The sequence below is a fragment of the Meles meles genome, chromosome 4 (assembly GCF_922984935.1).
Source record: "Meles meles chromosome 4, mMelMel3.1 paternal haplotype, whole genome shotgun sequence".
Classification (NCBI taxonomy): Eukaryota; Metazoa; Chordata; class Mammalia; order Carnivora; family Mustelidae; genus Meles; species Meles meles.
Genome location: NC_060069.1, coordinates 24,573,343 through 24,591,912, shown reverse-complemented (window position 1 = coordinate 24,591,912; position 18,570 = coordinate 24,573,343). Strand labels below are relative to the sequence as shown.

The 18,570-nt window shown below is 35.2% G+C and overlaps 1 protein-coding gene across 11 annotated transcripts in view; it reads right to left on the bottom strand.

Annotated features, from left to right (window-relative positions):
* The window catches only part of RBMS3 (RNA binding motif single stranded interacting protein 3), a 740,514-nt gene that overhangs the window by 96,023 nt on the left and 625,921 nt on the right, over positions 1-18,570 (bottom strand). For 8 of the 11 annotated variants that reach the window (XM_046002641.1, XM_046002647.1, XM_046002645.1 and 5 more), the window contains 2 exons: positions 17,518-17,614; positions 15,196-15,246 (listed from right to left, as the gene is read on the bottom strand). In XM_046002641.1, coding sequence (XP_045858597.1) covers positions 15,196-15,246; positions 17,518-17,614 — 148 coding nt within the window. The remainder of the gene's footprint in view (positions 1-15,195; positions 15,247-17,517; positions 17,615-18,570) is intronic. The other 3 variants (XM_046002649.1, XM_046002651.1, XM_046002652.1) reach the window with 1 other exon arrangement.

Genomic DNA, 18,570 nt, shown 5'->3' with positions numbered 1-18,570 from the left:
GGCAATGATCTCTCCAAGAAGTTTCCAGAAACTCTACTTGAAAAATAACCATTACCTTCAAAATTATTTCTGCGGATAGAAAAGGACATTATATACAGAGGCTTTGTATAATGACAGCTTTAGAATGCAAAAAAAAAAAATTAAGTTTATTTCCATTCGTGATTGATTCATCCATTACTTCACTGGAAATTATGACTGTTTAACATAACTCAGTGACATAATTTAGCCTTTCTCCAAAGTAAACCTAAACTCTAGACAATAGCACAGGGGCCATAAAGCTAATAAAAATGTGTAGTAAAAATGTGCCAGACTGACTAATAAAAATTTGTTCTTTAATAGACCATAATTCACCTTTCCAATCAAATCTTTCCCTTATTCCTTAATGTAAACCCTTCACTTAATGCAGGCTATCTGCCTCTTGGCCCTTTGGAATAACTTGAAACTCACCCCCCAATATTTTAGTATGTTATTTTCACCTGAAATGCCCTCTTTCTTTTCCTTCAATCCCATAAACACCATCCATCCTTTGAATTTATGTTTATGTCTTAGTTATTCCCTGTCCTTAACTGTCATTTTCAGTTTTCTATAACTGCTAACCTTAATACCTTTTCTGCTGCAGATTTTTTAAAAATTTAAATTCAATTAGCCTACATAGAGTACATCATTAGTTTTGATATAAGGTTCAATGATTCATCAGTTGCGTATAACACCCAGAACCCTCTTACACTGTTGGTGGGAATGCAAGCTGTTACAGCCACTCTGGAAAACATCATGGAGGATCCTCGAGAAGCTAAAAATAGAGTTACCCTATGACTCATGGATTTTTAATTACATCATGCTACATATATAGAACTTAGATCCACAATTAGATTATATGCCTTAGGATGGATAATTTCTTCTTCTTCTCCTCCATCATTTCCAAAAATACCTAAAAGAATATTCTGTACATGTTTGATGCTTAAGAATATTTGTTACTATTTGTTGATTTTTTTTCTCATTGAATTCAAGGCTCTCAGTTTCGCAAACACAGAGCTAATGAATGGAACAGGTAGGGCCCAGTAAAAGAAAAACCTCACCAAGTGGACATTCAGGAAAGTATTCCTCAAAGTTCACCACAATGAGGGTCATATAAAGACTTCATATATTCTTAAAAATCACAAGTTAGTGATCTGCAACATGCTAATGTCTGAAAATTTCTTATGACACTATTGGTGATTGATTATTTTTAATTTTTATAATATTTAATTTAAGATATATATATATCCTTGGAAGTGATTATGCTGAGTGAAATAAGTCAAGTAGAGAGAGTCAAGTATCATATGGCTTCACTTATTTGTGGAGCATAACAAAGAACATGGAGGACATGGGGAGATGGAGAGGAGAAGGGAGTTGAGGGAAACTGGAAGGGGAGATGAACCATGAGAGACTATGGACTCTGAAAAACAACCTGAGGGTTTTGAAGGGGGAGTGGGAGGTTGGGGAACCAAGTGGTGGGTAATAGGGAGGGCACGTATTGCATGGAGCACTGGGTGTGGTGCAAAAACAATGAATACTGTTACACTGAAAAAATTAAAAAAAAAATAAAAAATAAAGATATATATATATGTCCTAAAAGTTCTACAACTGGCCATGGAATAGCTAACAATGTCAATTTGATTAAGACCATGCCAATTCAAAATACAATTGTTTTAATCATTTAGCAAGTAAACTATCAACTATGTAACAGTCTGATAGGGCACTTCATGATTATTCATGTTCATAAGCCCTAAATGCATTACAGTTTTAGTATCCTGAGAACATATCTGATAAGAGTAATAAATTATTTTTTAATTGGTTTGGTAGAATAAATGAGTCTCTTCCCAAAATTCAAGATAGCGTCCCATTTGACTTCTTTTAAATCTTTAAAAGTAGCTATATATAATGATATTTAAAATTGTTCCAGAATTTAGAGGAATGGAGTCCTTTCAAATTATTATTTAAAAGCCTGTATAATTCTGATTTTCAAATGTAACAAAAATAGTACACTTAAAAGATAATAATACTTAATAATTTCATCTTCAGTAAAGACTGATGTCAAAATAATAAATGACGTATTAATAAATATAATTGAGAAGTATGGTTCTAAGACAGCTTCATTATGACCAAAAGGACTTTGTTGTAGAATGGTTCCACCTCAAGAAATATTTACTGAAATTAGTTAAATATAATTAATTACAAATACACTAATAAAGTGAAATTGATTCAATAATTTTAAAAACTCAATATTTTCTCAAAAAATTTTTATTAAATTCAATATTTACATTAAAAAAACAAATACTGCATAGTGGCATTCTCATTAAGATAAAGAATCAATCAAAGAATATGCTGCAATTCAACTGGGTGAGAAAAAGGATTGTGAGATATAAAAAAACTGAAATGAGATAGAAAACGAAATTATTTTGATAGCCTGGGAAACCTGAGAATCAATGAAACTATCTATTGGAAATAATAGAAAAATTCAGAAAAATAGTTAGCTATAAAGTCATTTCATACATGGGGCAGATGAATGGGATAAACAGCACCATGAAGACTCAACCAGATGTTTCTTAAAGTTGGGACACTCTGCAAAGCAGCTAACCAGAAACACAAGAGAAAACAAAACAAAACAAAACAAAAAACCTGGTAATTAAGAGAGATTTAAAGGATACAATAACCAGATATATTGTGTGATCACTAATTGTTTCCTTATTTGGGAAATCCAGCCTTATAAAAGGCATTTTTTGGACTGTTGAGACAATTGAATTAGGGAAGATAAAAAAAAATACACTGACATGGGAAAGTGAAGATTAGTAGCTGAAAACTGTACTTGAAGAATAGCATGTATTATGTGAATGACAACACATACATAAATGTGTGTGTGTGTGTGTATGTGTGAGTATGCATGTATAGATTAGATGAGTAAGAAGATACAGATATTGATACAGACAGAGGTCTTGAAAGATATATTATTAAATAGTAACTGGAATAATCTCTGGGTAAGAGAAAATTGGTGTTATACAATAGAATATTTTATTCATTCACATGTTCTAAATTTCAACATTTGAGAAATGTAAAGGACATATATGAAGGAAAATTTACTACTCTATTAAGGGACTTAAAAGACATAAAATAATTCTTGATTAAACAATATGTTACTAAGGATGCCTAGGTGGTTCAGTCTGTTAAGCGTCTGCCTTGGGCTCAAGTCATGATCCCAGGGTCTTGGGATGGAGTCCTGCCTCAGACTCCTTGCTCATTGGGGAGTCTGCTTCTCCCTCTGGCTGCTGCTCCCCCTGCTTGCACACACTCTCTCTCTCTCACAAATACATACATAAATAAATAATCTTTAAAAAAATTAAAAATAAACAACATGTTACTAAATAAAAATGAGTCAAAGAAGAAATTGAAGGAGAAATAAAAAAAAATCTTGAGACCAATGAAAATGGAAATATAGCATGCCAAAATTTATGAGATGCAACAAAAGTAATACCAAGAGGGAAGTTCATAGAGATAAGCTTACACTAAGAAAAAAGAGTCCAAATAAACCACCTAACCTTGCACCTCACGGAAGTAGAAAAAGAACAAACAAAGCCCAAATTTTGTAGAAGGAAAAAAATAGTAAGAAAATCAGAGCAGGAATAAATGAAACAGAGACTAAAAAGACAACAGAAAAGATTGGTAAAACTAAGAGCTGGTTTTACAAAAAGATAAGCAAAATAGACAAACTTTTAGCTAGACTTAACAAGAAAAAAAAAAGAGGGGCGCCTAGCTGGCTCAGTGGGTTAAGCCTCTGCCTTTGGCTCAGGTCATGATCTCAGGGTCCTGGAATCATCATCGGCCTCTTTGCTCAGCAGGGAGCCTGCTTCCTCCTCTCTCTTTCTCTCTGCCTGCCTCTCTGCCTACTCATGATCTCTGTCTGTCAAATAAATAAATAAAATCTTTAAGAAAAAAAAAGAGAGAGAGAATCAAACAAAATTAGAAATGAAAGAGGACAACGTTATAATTGATACCACACAAATACAAAGGATCATAAGAGACTACTTTGATCAACTTCACACCAAAAACATTGGATAACCTAAAAGAAATTATAAATTCCTAGAAATACTCAACTTATGAAGACTGAATCATGAAGAAATAGAAAATCTGAATGACCAACTACTAGTAAGGAGATTGAATCAGTCATCAAAAACCTCCTAAGAAACAAATGTCCAGGACTATATGATTCACTAGTGAATTCTACAACACATTTAAAGAATACCAAACTTTCCCAAACTCTTCCAAAAAAGAAAAGATGAAGGAGTACTTCCAAACTCACTTTACAATGCCAGCATTACCTTGATGCAGAGAGGGACATATGTGCTGATAAGGACATTATAAGAAAAGAAAATATAGACCATATCCCTGATGAACACAAATTACAAAATTCTTAATATAGTAGCCAAATCCAACAATATATTAAAAGGATCATACACCATGATCAAGTGGAATGTATTTCAGGGATGCAAACACAAGGATGGTTCAACATTTGCAAATTAACTGATGTGATACATTACATTAACAAAATAAAGATCAAAATCAGATGATCATCTCATCTGCATCAACAGATGCAGAAACAGTATTTGATAAAACTTAACATCCACTCATGATAAAAGCTCTCAACAAATGAGGTATAAAGTAAATGTACCTTACCATAATAAAGACCATATATAAGAAAGCCACAGCTAACATGGTATTTAACAGTGAAAGCTGAAAGCTTTTCTTCTAAGATCAGGAATAAGAAAAGAATGCTCACTCTCATCATTTTTATTCAACATAGTACTGAAAGTCCTAGCTAGAGCAATTAGGCAAGAAAAAGAAATAAAAGGCATCCAAATTAGAAAGGAAGATGTAAAACTCTATTTGCTGATAGCTTGATATTATATATATATAACTCTAAAGACTCTACCAAAAACTGTTAGGACGAATAAACAAATTCAGTAAAGCTGCAGTATACAAAATCAATATACAAAGATCAGTTGCATTTCTATGCACTAACGACAAACTATGAGAAAGAGAAATTAAGAAAACAGTTCCATCTTACAATTTCATCAAAAATAATAATTTTACCTAGGAATAAATTTAACCAGGGATGAATGAAATAAATTGAAGAAGACACAAATAAATGGCATGATATTCCATGATCACTAATTGGAAGAATTAATATTGTTAAAATGCCCATATTTCTGAAAGCAATCTACAGATTCTATACATTCCCTATCAAAATCCCAACAGCATTTATCATAGAAATAGAGCAAATAATCCTAAAATTTGTACAGAAACACAAAGGACCCTGAATAGCCAAAGCAAAAGAAAAAAGAAAAAAGCTGTAGATGTACACTTCCTTATTTCAAATTATATTATAAAGCTATAATTATTAAAACAGTATGGAATTGGCATAAAAAGAGACACATAGACCAATAGAACAGAATAGAGAACCCAGGAATAAATCCATCACTATATCAATTATCTTCAATAAACAATGGTGTAAAAACTGGATAGTCATATGCAAAACAAAACAAAACAAAAAACTGCATCCCTATCTTATACCATACACAAAAACCAACCCAAATTGGATTAAGACTTGAACAGAAGACCTGAAACTGTAAAACTCTTAGAAGAAAACATGGGTAAGCTACCTGACCTTGGTTTTGGAAATGACTTTTTGGATATGACACCAAAATAGAGGCACAAAAGCAAAAATAAACAAGTAGGATTCCATCAAACTAAAAAGTTTCTGCACAAAAAAGGAAACCATCAACAAAGTGAAAAGGCAACTTATAGAATGGGGAAAACTACTTACAAATTTTATATCTGATAAGGGATTAATATCCAAAATATATGAAGAACTCATACATACAACTCAATAGTGAAAAACCAAACAATCTGATTTTCAAAATGGGTAGAACAACCGAATGAACATTATTTCCATGGAAGAAGACAAATGCCCAGGAGGCACATGAAAAAGTTTTTGACATCTCTAATCATCAGGGAATGCATATCAAAAAATAATGAGATATCAATTCATTCCTGTCAGAATGACTATGATGAAAAACACGAGATAATAAGTGTTAGTGAGAACGTAGAGAAAGGAAACACTTGTGCCCCGTTGATGGGAAAAGTAAATTGATGCAACCACTATGGAATAAGTATGAAGATTCCTCAAAAAAAAAATTAGGGGCATCTGGGTGGCTCAGTGGGTTAAAGCCTCTGCCTTCGGCTCAGGTCATGATCCCAGGGTCCTGGGATCGAGCCCCGCATCAGGCTCTCTGCTCGGCAGGGAGCTGGCTTCCCCCTCTCTCTCTCTGCCTGCCTCTCTGCCTACTTGTGATCTCTGTATGTCAAATAAATAAAATATTAAAAAAATAAAAATAAAAAAAATAAAAATTAGAACTGCATATGATCCAGGAATCTCACTTATGAGTAAATATTCAAGAAAATGAAAGCAGGATCCCAAAGAGATATCTGCACTCCCATGTTCACTACAGTGTTGCACAACATCACAACAGCCAACATATGGAAACAATCCAAGGGTCTGTCTATGGATGAATGGGTAAAGATGTTGCATATACATATAATGGAATATTATTGAACCATAAGGAGGAAGGGAATCCTGCTATTTATGAAAACATGGATGGACTTTGAGGGCATTATACTAAGAAAAATAAGCCTGACATAGAAAGACAAATATTGCATGGTATCACTTATATGTGAAATCTAAAATGAATAAATACATCAATCAATCAATCAATCAATCAACCCAAACTCAGAAACATAGAATAGAAAAGCAGTGTTTGCCAAGGTTTGGGAGGGTTGGGGAAAATAGGGAGAAGTTGGTGAAAGAGTACAAACATTCAGCTATAGGATGAATGAAGTCTGAGGATCTAAGTAAAGCATGATCACTATAGTTAATGACACTGTATTATATTATTGAAATTTGATAAGAAAATGAACTAAAATGTTCTCTCTCTAACATACACACACAAAAGTTAAATACATGTGATAATGAGTTCGTCAATTACCTAGATAGTGGGAGTCCTTCCACAATGCATGTATGTATCAAACCACAACAACACTCACTTTGAATATCTCACAATTTTATTTGTCAATTATACCTCAAAAAAGCTAGGGCGGGAAGTAAAAAATCTTGAGTAAATGGAAAGAATTATTTTTTTTCCTTAGATAGAAAAATTCATTGTATATATGTCATATTTTTATATTTCCCATTAGTTAATATATAAATTCAAAGTGATCTTGATCAAAAATTTAGTGGATTTTTTAAAATTAAATAATTTATTTTTTTCAGCTTAACAGTATTCATTGTTTTTGCACAACACCCAGTGCTCCATGCAACACGTGCCCTCCCTATTACCCATCACCTGGTTCCCCCAACCTCCCACCCCCGCCCCTTCAAAACCCTCAGGTTGTTTTTTCAGAGTCTATAGTCTCTTATGGTTTGCCTCCCCTTCCAATTTCCTTTAACTTCCTTCTCCTCTCCATCTCCCAATGTCCTCCATGTCATTTGTTATGCTCCACAAATAAGTGGATATTTTTTAACTTGACAAACTGGTACTAAAGTTAATTTGGAAATATAAAATAGCTAGAAAAATTCTTGTGAAACAACAAAAAAATAATGCTGGGGATTAAGTCCTGTCTAATATATATGGTATTATAAAATGATAATTAAAGTACTAAAGTAATAGTTAGAAAATAGGTCAACAGAATAGAATTGATTACAGAAATATAACAAAGATATAAAGCAGTTATTGTATGATAAAAATTGGAATAAAGTTTTATATCAGTAGAGAAAATATAGATGATTTACATGGCAGAAGTTGTTATGACAATTAGTTACCCACTTAGGGAAAAAATCTGGATCATAATCTCATACCATATTGCAAAATAAACTCCAAAAGTAACAAAAATTGAAAATAAAACTTAGTATAAACACAATAATAAACATATGGTGATACACTGTTTTATGTCAATTATATCTCAATTTTTTAAAAGTTATTAAATAAAAAAGTCACAAAAATCACTAAACAAAGACATAGAGTGCTTTACTATTTATTTTTAATGTATGGGGTTTTAAATCTTATATTTAATAAGATATTTTACACGGAAATCCAGATGCTCTAAAGCAGAGGTTGGCAAAACACAGCCTATAAATCAAATGTGGCCCTCACCTATTTCTGGAAATAAAGTTTCTTGAAACTCAGCCACGCCAATTCATTTACGTATTGTCTATGGCTGCTTTCACTCTACAACCATAGCAATGCCTACCATACAGCTCACAAAACTGAGAATATTTATGTTTGGATCTTTACAGAAAAAGTTTGGTGATCCTTGCTCTAAAGCAGAAAATTGGTAAATCCTAAACACATAATACTAAATACTAAAGTTTTGCATGATGAACGCCAAAACATTAAATTAAAAGTAAACAGAAATATCTAAATTGTCTATGACAATGTTAGCTGGCTAATTGCAATGTCTTTTAAAAATAGGAGATTGATTGACTTTGGAGATGCAACATGGGGGGTTAGGGGGATAGGAGAAGAAGAAATGAAACAAGATGGGATTGGGAGGGAGACAAACCATAAGTGACTCTTAATCACACAAAACAAACTGGGAGTTGCTGGGGGGAGGTGGGGTTGAGAGAGGGGGAGGGGGGGTTATGGACATTGGGGAGGGTATGTGCTATGGTGAGTGCTGTGAAGTGTGTAAACCTGGCGATTCACAGACCTGTATCCCTGGGGATAAAAATACATTATGTGTTTATAAAAAAATAAGAAATAAATAAAAAATTAGAACCCATGAAAAAAAAATAGGAGATTGATACCCCAAAAGAGAAATGAACAAAGCACATGAGCTTGGAGCTCCCAGGGGAAAAAAATTTAGTCAATAAACATGAAAAGCAACTCAACTCCTCTCGGACTCAGAGAAATACTAATAAAACATCAGCAAAGTACTATTCACTATTTATCACATTAACAAAATATTTGAAAATTGAGAATGCCCAGTGTTAATTGAGGCCATGGAGAAACAGACACTCTCACTTGAAGTGTAATTTGACAATAATGTGTATCAAATCTTAAAACACACATACTTTTCTACCAGCAATTATCCTACAGATATTTTCTCACAAGTGTTCAATATTACGGTCTTGAGTTTATGAGCAAGCACTAGAAGCAACTTAAAGAGTGGATAGGAAATTGGTTAAATGCCTTTTGGTGCATTTATATAATGGCATATTATGAAGTGATAAAAAAAATTGACATAGATCTACATGTGACTCATGCAATGACATCCAGTACATTCTATTATTGGGAAAAAGTAAAGCAAGTTGTAATACAGTACTTGTAGAAAGATATTGTATAGATGTTAAAAATATATACACATTTATACACAAGTACATACAGATCTTGTATGCATAAAAATGGACTGGATGGTGACATAAAAATTTATTTACTAGGTTTATTTTTGGAGAGTAGAATTGGTAAGTGAAGGGGTCCTGAGTGAAAAGTCCTTTATGCTCTATGCACTGATGAATTATGAGTCTTGAGTTTCATTGTTTAATGGTTATTTTTACGTTATTATTAAAAACTTACTATAGAATTCTGAAGTTACATTAATGAAAAATATTAATTCATTAATTAATTCATTAAATTCATTAATTAATTCATTAATTCAATTATTCAATAATGAATTCAATAAATAAATAAATTAATTAATTCATTAAACAATGAAAACCAGCATTTTTTTAAAATAGTAGTTAAGGTCTTAGGGATTTCCTATGGAAATGGTCTTGTTCATATTCACTTTATCCCAGTAGTATATTTAAAAGGAGGTGATTTTTTAAAAAAATTTTGTTCATTTATTTGACAGAGAGAGACAGCGAGAGAGGGAACATAAGCAGGGGGAGTGGGAGAGGGACACGCAGATTCCCCGCTAAGCAGAGAACCCGGTGCTGGGCTCGATCCCAGGACCATGGGAACATGACCTGAGCTGAAGGCAGATGTTTAATGACTGAATCACCCAGGCACCCCTAAAAGAAGGTGATGTTCTCAAGAAGATGCTCCTCCTAAGGTTATTCTCACTCATTTGAATTCTCTTCCAGTAGAAATAGCGTAAATGGGTTAGAGTCGCTGTCTTTTTGTTTTTGATATGTAGTTAAAAAAAAGATTTGGCCTGTAGATGTATGTTTACCAAGTTAACTCCTTTGATAGTCAAAGCATTTTGACTTTATTACTTTGCTAATGAAACTATGAGATTTGGGATTTTTGTTCAGCTCAAGCGCTGGAGTAAAAGGATTATATCTGAAAACCTTGCTTTCTAAATATAATTCAAATAATTTCAATATTCTTTCCACATTAGGGGATGTGCTTTTACAGAAAACACACCTATAAATTTGTAGGACATGACCTCTAAAACTGAGCATAGGTTTTGTCTGTTTACTGATAAAGAATGACCAAATCAAATATTCTGGAGCTTTCCTGAACAGCCTTGTTGTAGAGCAGGAGTTTATATTTACTCTTTAGCTATAAACTTAAAGTTTAGTAATCATTAAGGTCATAATTTAGCCATGCATGGCAACAAACCATCCAATGATTCAATAGGGCATCTTGCATTTCTTAGGCTACTGTAATTAGATAACCAATTTGTAATTAAGTAAAAATGAAAGCTGACCTTTCTCCTTGAGATAATATAATGCTAACCATATGAAGAACAAAAGATTAAAAAAAAAAGAACAAAAGATTTATGATTCAAATGAACCTAAATACAATTTAAGGGAATAGGACGATGCTTCTTCTTTGGAACTATCATCATTTCACTTTGTCAGCACAGATTTAACAAAATATCCTATGTATTGCAACACAGGAGTTTCAATTGTGCCTTCATATAAAATTCCAATGTAACATGATGCTATGCAGAGTAGATATTCGGTGCAATCCATCATCTATTAAAATTCTGTCAGTGTGATAGGGAATTTCAAAGTACAGTACAGAAGCCTGCGCTGAGAAGTTGCAATGAGTAACCTATCGCACTGACAAAGTCAGCATTTTTACTTCCTTACAGTACAAAGTGTGTCTAAAGTCGTGAGCTTTCTCCCTCCTGTGTCTGTTCGGGGAACAATGACATAGTGTAAACAGAAATGTTCTTGCTGTCCTAAGTGGGGTCTGACAACTTTCCAGGGGACCCAGTAAGGTCCGAGAGTCCACTAACTGACCTAGAACTGTTTTATTGCAGATAGCAGGATGATAGTTATAACGCAGTCAGGGAGGTTTTATCCCCTCTCCCTTAAGAGTAAAAGCCCCTCAGGGTGCTTGGGTGACTCAGTCAGTGAAGTGTAGGACTCTTGATTTCAGTTCAGGTCATGATCTCAGGGTCGTGAGATGGAGTGTCATATGGGGCTCAGCACTGGGTGTGTAGCCTGCTTAAGATTCTCTCTCTTTCTTCCTCTCCTTCTGCCCCATCCCCACCTTCTCTCCCTCTCGAAAGAAAAAAATAAAGAAGGAAAGAAGGAAAGAAAAAGAAAGGAAAGAAAGAACGAAAGAAAAAAAAAGAAAGAAAGAGTAAGGCCTTTTGGAAACTTTTTCTAAATCTACAAGAAAGTATAATACAACACAACTTAGAAAATTAAATCTCTAAAGAAACAAACTTAAATGGCACATGCTAACTTTATGCTTATTCTTTCTGTTCTCTCGTCCCTTGCTTACTTCTTTTCTTTCTTCCCATCATTTCATTTCTCTCTTGCTAATCATTACCTGTCTTATCCCCCTACCCCCATTTTAACCATTCATCTACTCTGGTAAAGACTAGAGGCACAGTGTTCTAATTTAACACCTTCTGGAAGTCTCTTTGGATACAAGCCTAGTTGACATTGGAGTCCTTTGGATCAAGCCTGAAAGAGAACCTGAAGGGCTTCTGACTCCACTGCAGGGGTCAGTGTGAATTCACAGTGATGGGGGAGAAACATATTTATACTTGGAACTTATACATGAGATTTTCTCAAAATGGCGGGAAAGAAAACATGATAGAGGAGAACAGGTGTAAGCAAATCAGAACTATGGGCAATGTGTTTGAGTTACATAGATAGTGACACCTTGAATTTGTTTGTAAAGTAGGTTCCAGTTACTAACATAAAGGAGGTACCCGATAGGCCTTTTTTTTCCTGGCTTAGGTATTGAATGGTTTAGTAAGTAAATGAAAAATGTACCAATCTAAGCAATTTGTCTTATTTATAGCCATAAGGATGTCTCCAAAAACTCATTAGCAAAGTAAGTTAAATAAATAATATGAATGTGGTAGAAACAGGTGATTATTGCTTATTCTCAACTTTCTTCTATACCAAGTCTCATTTTCTATAATTGGGCTAATCTTAAGGATAATGTTCAGTATACTCATATAACTAAATAATAATAATAGTAATTTGCTGAGTGCTTGCTATTTGCCAGGCTCAATTTTAGGAGCTTTATTACCTTCTTTCCTTTAATGAGCAAAGTGCATAATTATTTAGGCATTAGTCAGCCTACATTACAGAGGAGGAAACTGTGACTCAGAAAGTTAAATTGCCCAGAGTTCCATAACAGACAAAGGTTTCCTATCTCAAAGAGCCTAACCAACTACTCAGGCTATTAATCATCACGTCATTCATTCATTCTTCTCAGATCCAGGTAGTTGTTTTATCTGCTTTAGATTGCTTAAGTATTTTTGTATTTTATCATTTATTATTTATTTTGTATTTATTAATCATACAGTGATTAATTTAACTCCCATTTTGGTTATTTATGCAACATAGACAACTAGCAAGACTGTTACAGGGAAAAGATTGATGGCACAAACTCTGTTTCCATGACACTGTTTAGCCAATTATTCCATGTTAAAGACAATAAAGTGGTGGGTGGCCCAGGCACTCCTTTTTCCAGGAATCTGCCCCAGCCACAAATACTATATTTTAAACAGAGTAACCTAGACTCAAACATGATGCACTGTCTAGTCATGGGAAGTGATAAGATATCAGTGAGCAGTAGCCATAGCAAGGAATATCCGAGGTGATAAATTCACACACACTCACACACACACACACACACACACAGCCAATGTTGGGAGAACACGTATGAGAAATAATACACCCCAAAATGGGGCTGAAGCCATGCTGGGATGGAGGACAAGAGGAAGAAAATTTTGCTAATGTCTTGAGTGACAGCTGAATTAAAGACACACACAAACATCTTCCTTTCTGATCACAGTTCTAGAAATACCGGTAGTATCTTACATATTTTGACATCTGGGAGAATATTTGGATTTTGACAGATGTGCATTCCCTTTGGCCACAATGAGGTGATCCATCACCTCAGGTTTGAGGACTAAGTTAATATTCGTACTCTGTAGATGAAGATATTATTTTTTTATAAGGTAGTTGCTTCCTTCTAGAAAGTCTCCACTTTAGAACTTGGCTGAAATTCCCTTTCCCTGTGTTGGCTCAGACTGTACTATATATTAGTCTGGAAGTGTATATTGTATTTTATCTCATGACTTGGATATGAAAGGGTAATCTGGATTCATTGTACATTGGTATGATTTACAGAACTTAGACCAGATGGACTCAGGAAGCCCCCAATGTGTGTAAATAAGAATAGAGGAATTTGAAAAATATGGTCTAAAGTTCTGCTGTACTAAGCAATATATATTTTATTTTATTTTAATGATTTTATTTATTTATTTGACAGAGAGAGATCACAGGTAGATAGAGAGGCAGGCAGAGAGAGAGAGAGGGAAGCAGGCTCCCTGCTGAGCAGAGAGCCCGATGCGGAACTTGATCCCAGGACCCCGAGATCATGACCTGAGCCGAAGGCAGTGGCTTAACCCACTGAGCCACCCAGGCGCCCCTATATTTTATTTTTTAATTGAAAAACAAACTCAACACATTAAGAGCAACGCAGAATGTTCCTTATTTTTTTAAAAAAATGGACAAAGTTCAAATATGAAAAGAAGGTGCTGTGATCCTTTGACTCCAAGAAATGGATGTCTCTGAATTTAGGTCCCTGGTCTTTAATATGTGCTACCTTATTGATATTAAGCTTTTAAATGGGTTAAAATGTAGTATTGCTTTTTCTTTGTACAACGAATACATTCCATATTAAGAAGGAAAATATCAATAATAATGTATAGCATGTCATACTTCAAAAACTATTTTCACATATGCTCTCATTCCTTCCAATAGTCCCATTAATATAGTGACAGAAAAGGAAACAAAGGCACAGATGAAAGCATGCCCAGGAGAGTATGCCACAGAACTTGTCCCATGACCTTCTGTCTGTGCTCTACCTCATACTTCCCATTCTCATAAATATATTGCTATTGAAATCACTCTATCTTATCCTTCAACAGAGCTAGAAAACCTAGAAGACTTAGACAAAGATAAATGGAATAATTAGCCTTCAGTCTAGATTCTAACGAAATATGTAATATTTTCTCTTGGGATTTAAATAATATCGTGCCACAAAATGGGAAATATAGCAAGTAGAAAATAGAGTTTGAATATTTTTAGAAGAGATTTTTCCACTTAAGAAGAAGAGAATGGCTCTAATTAGTTAACCTAAAAAAAAGTATCTAGCAACCTTGCTATATATACATATATATCTTCATCTGTTAGTACGCAACTATCTTCATGTTTCAAATATATTGCTTTGAGTCAATGCTTGGCCATGATACTAAAAATTGCCCCCAGAGCACATCAGACTGCATCCAAAGAGAACAGAGCATAACAGGAGAAGTAAAACAGGACGACTTTCCCCCTATCAATGGATTTAATTGTCCAGAGTTCAGAATTCCTGCATGAAGTAGAAATTTCCCATTCATAACAAATGGTAGACATCAGCTTAGGAGGTTGACTGCTACTTCCTCCAAGGTTTGTTCTCTCTCTGTCTCATTTCTCATCTCTCTCTCTTTCTAATTCTGCAATCTATCTCTTGTACATGCTTTTGTAGTATTTCAGGAACAGCTTTTCATCTGGAAAATATGGCTGCCTGAAAGAGGTATGGAATATAATAAAAGCTTTACCCCAAAGCTTCTATGCATTACAAAAGCTTGCCCTTGGATAATAGAAATATTTAGCCTCAGGTGACTGAGAACACTTACTGTTGGTTGCATAACGTATGGCGGATGAGGCATCCATGAAGTACTCTGGACCTATGCATCAAACAGCATTTATTAGCACAAAGCAATCACAGAGAGAACTTGGTTCTTGCGTTCAGTGGAGTCACACTAGGTCATAAGAAAGTGGAGTCCATCTGACTGTACAGCTAATTAGTGCTCAGAACTAAGGGTAGAAAGGAAGTTCTCGGACCTGATTAATTTGGTCCCCGAAACGTGGTAAAGCAAATTCCTGTATCAACAGTGCTGGCTGCAGTGCCCGCATGGATCCAGTGGGCCTTGGAGCATAATCTGAGCTGGGTGTCAGAGGCTAGAGTCTTAGGAAGCCTCAGGGACCTCCCACTTAGAGGTCAACTCCCAGGGATAGACGTAAGTCATGAAGAGTTGACAGCTGAGACTTCCTCTTTTCCTGTCATTCGTTCTAATTTCAAATTCTCAAATGATCCCATCTTGGAAATAAGTCCAAGTGGTAAAAGTTGGGAAAGAATTTAAGAGATCAGTCAGAAATTCGGGGGAATGGTTTGGGTTAAACCCAAGTTAAGCAAGCTTGTGATTTTTTTTTTCTTTCATGGTAATTGGTATGGCAAATAAAAATGAGAATTTGAGCCAACCAACTGTTCAGAAATGTGCCTTGTCAGCCAAATAAGAAAGTCAGCTTGTAAGGGCTGATTGTCACATAGAGAACCCTGAACACATTATTTTCAATACGCTCACACTAACAAAATTGCCAATGCACTTTAGGTTAAAAAAAAAGGAAAAAGAAAAAAGAAAGTGGTGAAAGGCGAGAATCAACAACAGAGGAAATTGCTCTGATTCTTTTTTGGAGAAAAAGGAGCTAGAGTTAAGTTCCACTTATGAGCCCTCCCAAGTGAAATCACTTTTCTGTGGATATATTATTCATGTCACCAAAGTTCTCTACACTGGGGCTCATTGGGTGGTCTTGGCTGAAACACAGGCCAAGTTTTTTTTTTTTTTTTTAAATGGGTAAAAAAAAAAACCAACAAAAAAACCACACACAAAAAACCACAAAAACACACACTACAACCAGGCAGGCCTGCGGGAAGAGCAAAAACGCAACAGCACCTGCACGTAGCCTCATGGGTCCCAAGAAAAGGCAATTAAGAAATCATCCACTCTGAGACCCTCAAATGCAATTCACATGAAAGTCTATTCCATTTATCCACCAACATGTATCAAGAATCTAAGTGCAGAAAAAGAATGAAAATGATCTGCTTCAGGGGGAATCAGGAAAAAATGCATATAGTCTCAAGTTTGATGCTCTGACAGTTGGGACATCCTGAAATGAAGTATGTAATGGTTGAATAAGGTGAAACTTCACTGAATTAGTAGCAGTCAGCGACATTACAGTTTTACCCATCATAAAACATCCACCCCCACCGTCTGGAAAAACAGAGAAACACATGCAAGCACGCACATACACTCTCTCACTCTCTCTCTCTCCAGTTTTGAAAAGTGACACCAGGAACCCTCTATATGTAGCGTCTACAGGCGCTGTCTAATTAGAATTAGAAGAATTGTCTGAAGAACAATATGAGGTAAAGAGAAGCAGGGAGAATAGCACATTCGATAACTCAAAGGAATAAGACGAGGAGTATTTTTTTGAGGGAGAAGTATGACTACGTTAAATCCACCTGTGTACTTAGAATTAACTGGCTACATCTGCTTTAGGACACACACTGAGTCTTGGCTTTTTGGTTTTGTTTTGTTTTGTTTTTCAACATGTGGAACCCGTGAGGTCTTTTCTGACCTCTTTGGGACTGAGAATGATGTAAGAGCAGGAAGTAGGAATAATGTTTTACCACTTTGAGAGTCCTCCCTAATTCTTGGGGAAAATGATTTAATATCTGTCCATGTAGCTTTGCAGGGACACACAGGACAACTGTGACAAAATGAGATGACAACGATAAAATATCTTGGAGTGAGTGAGGGGAATGCCAGATGTGTGCTTGTAGAGAAGACACAGTAGGGAACGTGACAATCCAAATCACCAACAACCAACAAAGTAAGTTCTCAGTGGTGAGGAGGCTGCACTAATGTTGGCTGGAAAGGAGCATAATCATAAAAACTCAGCAGGAAGAATGAAGAGCACGGTGGACTTTCTTATTCTGTGAAACAGATGCAAACAAGCCCTTCAAAGTGTGGACTAGAACTTGAGAATTATTTAATTAAGATGTGACTAATGTGTTTGAGGACAATTAAAAAAAAAATTCTGTGTCCCTTTCGCCTTGATATCATCTATTATTGGCCAGAAAGACCTCTCCTCAGATGCAGGTAAATCGGACATACCTGGTATGTGGAGACAGGGGAAGCAGCAATGAATGGCGTGATAGATGTCTGTGGAATCATGCGGTTGGTTGCAATACTGTACGGTGAAGAATAAAATCTGCAAACAGAAAACAAAAAAAGAAGATTCATGAAGCTGCTGCATGCTTCGCTTCGAATCAAATGCTACCAAGCACCTCTGGAAAAGACAGAGTTCCACCCTCGTGTTTTTCCACCAACTGTGAACAGGAGCATCCAGGAGATTTATAGCATTTGATGCCACTCAGAGAAATAAATCGTTCTGAACAAAATGACAACTTTGAGTCATCTTATAAAATTGGCTGCACAAAATCTATGTCGGGTGATGTAATAGTATGTTTAACCAACAGGGGGAGAAAAGTCATGGGCATTATTTTTTGTCGTTTTTTTTTCTTTCTTTCTTTTTTTTTTTTCTTTCTTTTTAGGCAATGCTGAAGCTCTTTGAGGGAAAGGCAAAATGATAGCAACAAGCTTTATAAAGGTGGCTGATGTTATGTGTACACAAATCGCATTTGTCTCGTCATTCAAGAGAATAGGGTCAGCTCCTAGAGAGTTCTATATAATTTGTGCTAGGCACAAATGAGTCCGTGGACTCATGTGGAAACTAAGCTAAATATTTTCTCTCTGAAAAGAGAAGAAAGTAGACAATTGTGATTTGTGTCTAGCTGAGGATAGGAATATTTTCTGGATTCAATCAGGGAGATACTGGAGCTCTGTGATATACTCCTGTAGATGCTGAAAAGCACTGAGATTTTGAGTCTTTCAGGGCCCTTCATCGAACAATTATAAAATGATAGTGGGCAAGATCAGGGTTTCACAAATCAGGTCTTTCTACAGATCTTTCAAAGGGCAACTTCTCGGTACTTAAATCAGTGACACAGCCATTTCAGCTCACGCTTTACCTTACAGAGTTTACACATTACCTAACACTCAAATTCGTCAGAAGATTTTCAAATCATGTTTCTTCCCTCCTGTCTCACTGGTAAGTGAAAGGCCAGAGTCTCCAGCCACAGAATGGAAAAAAAAATAGGATGCTTT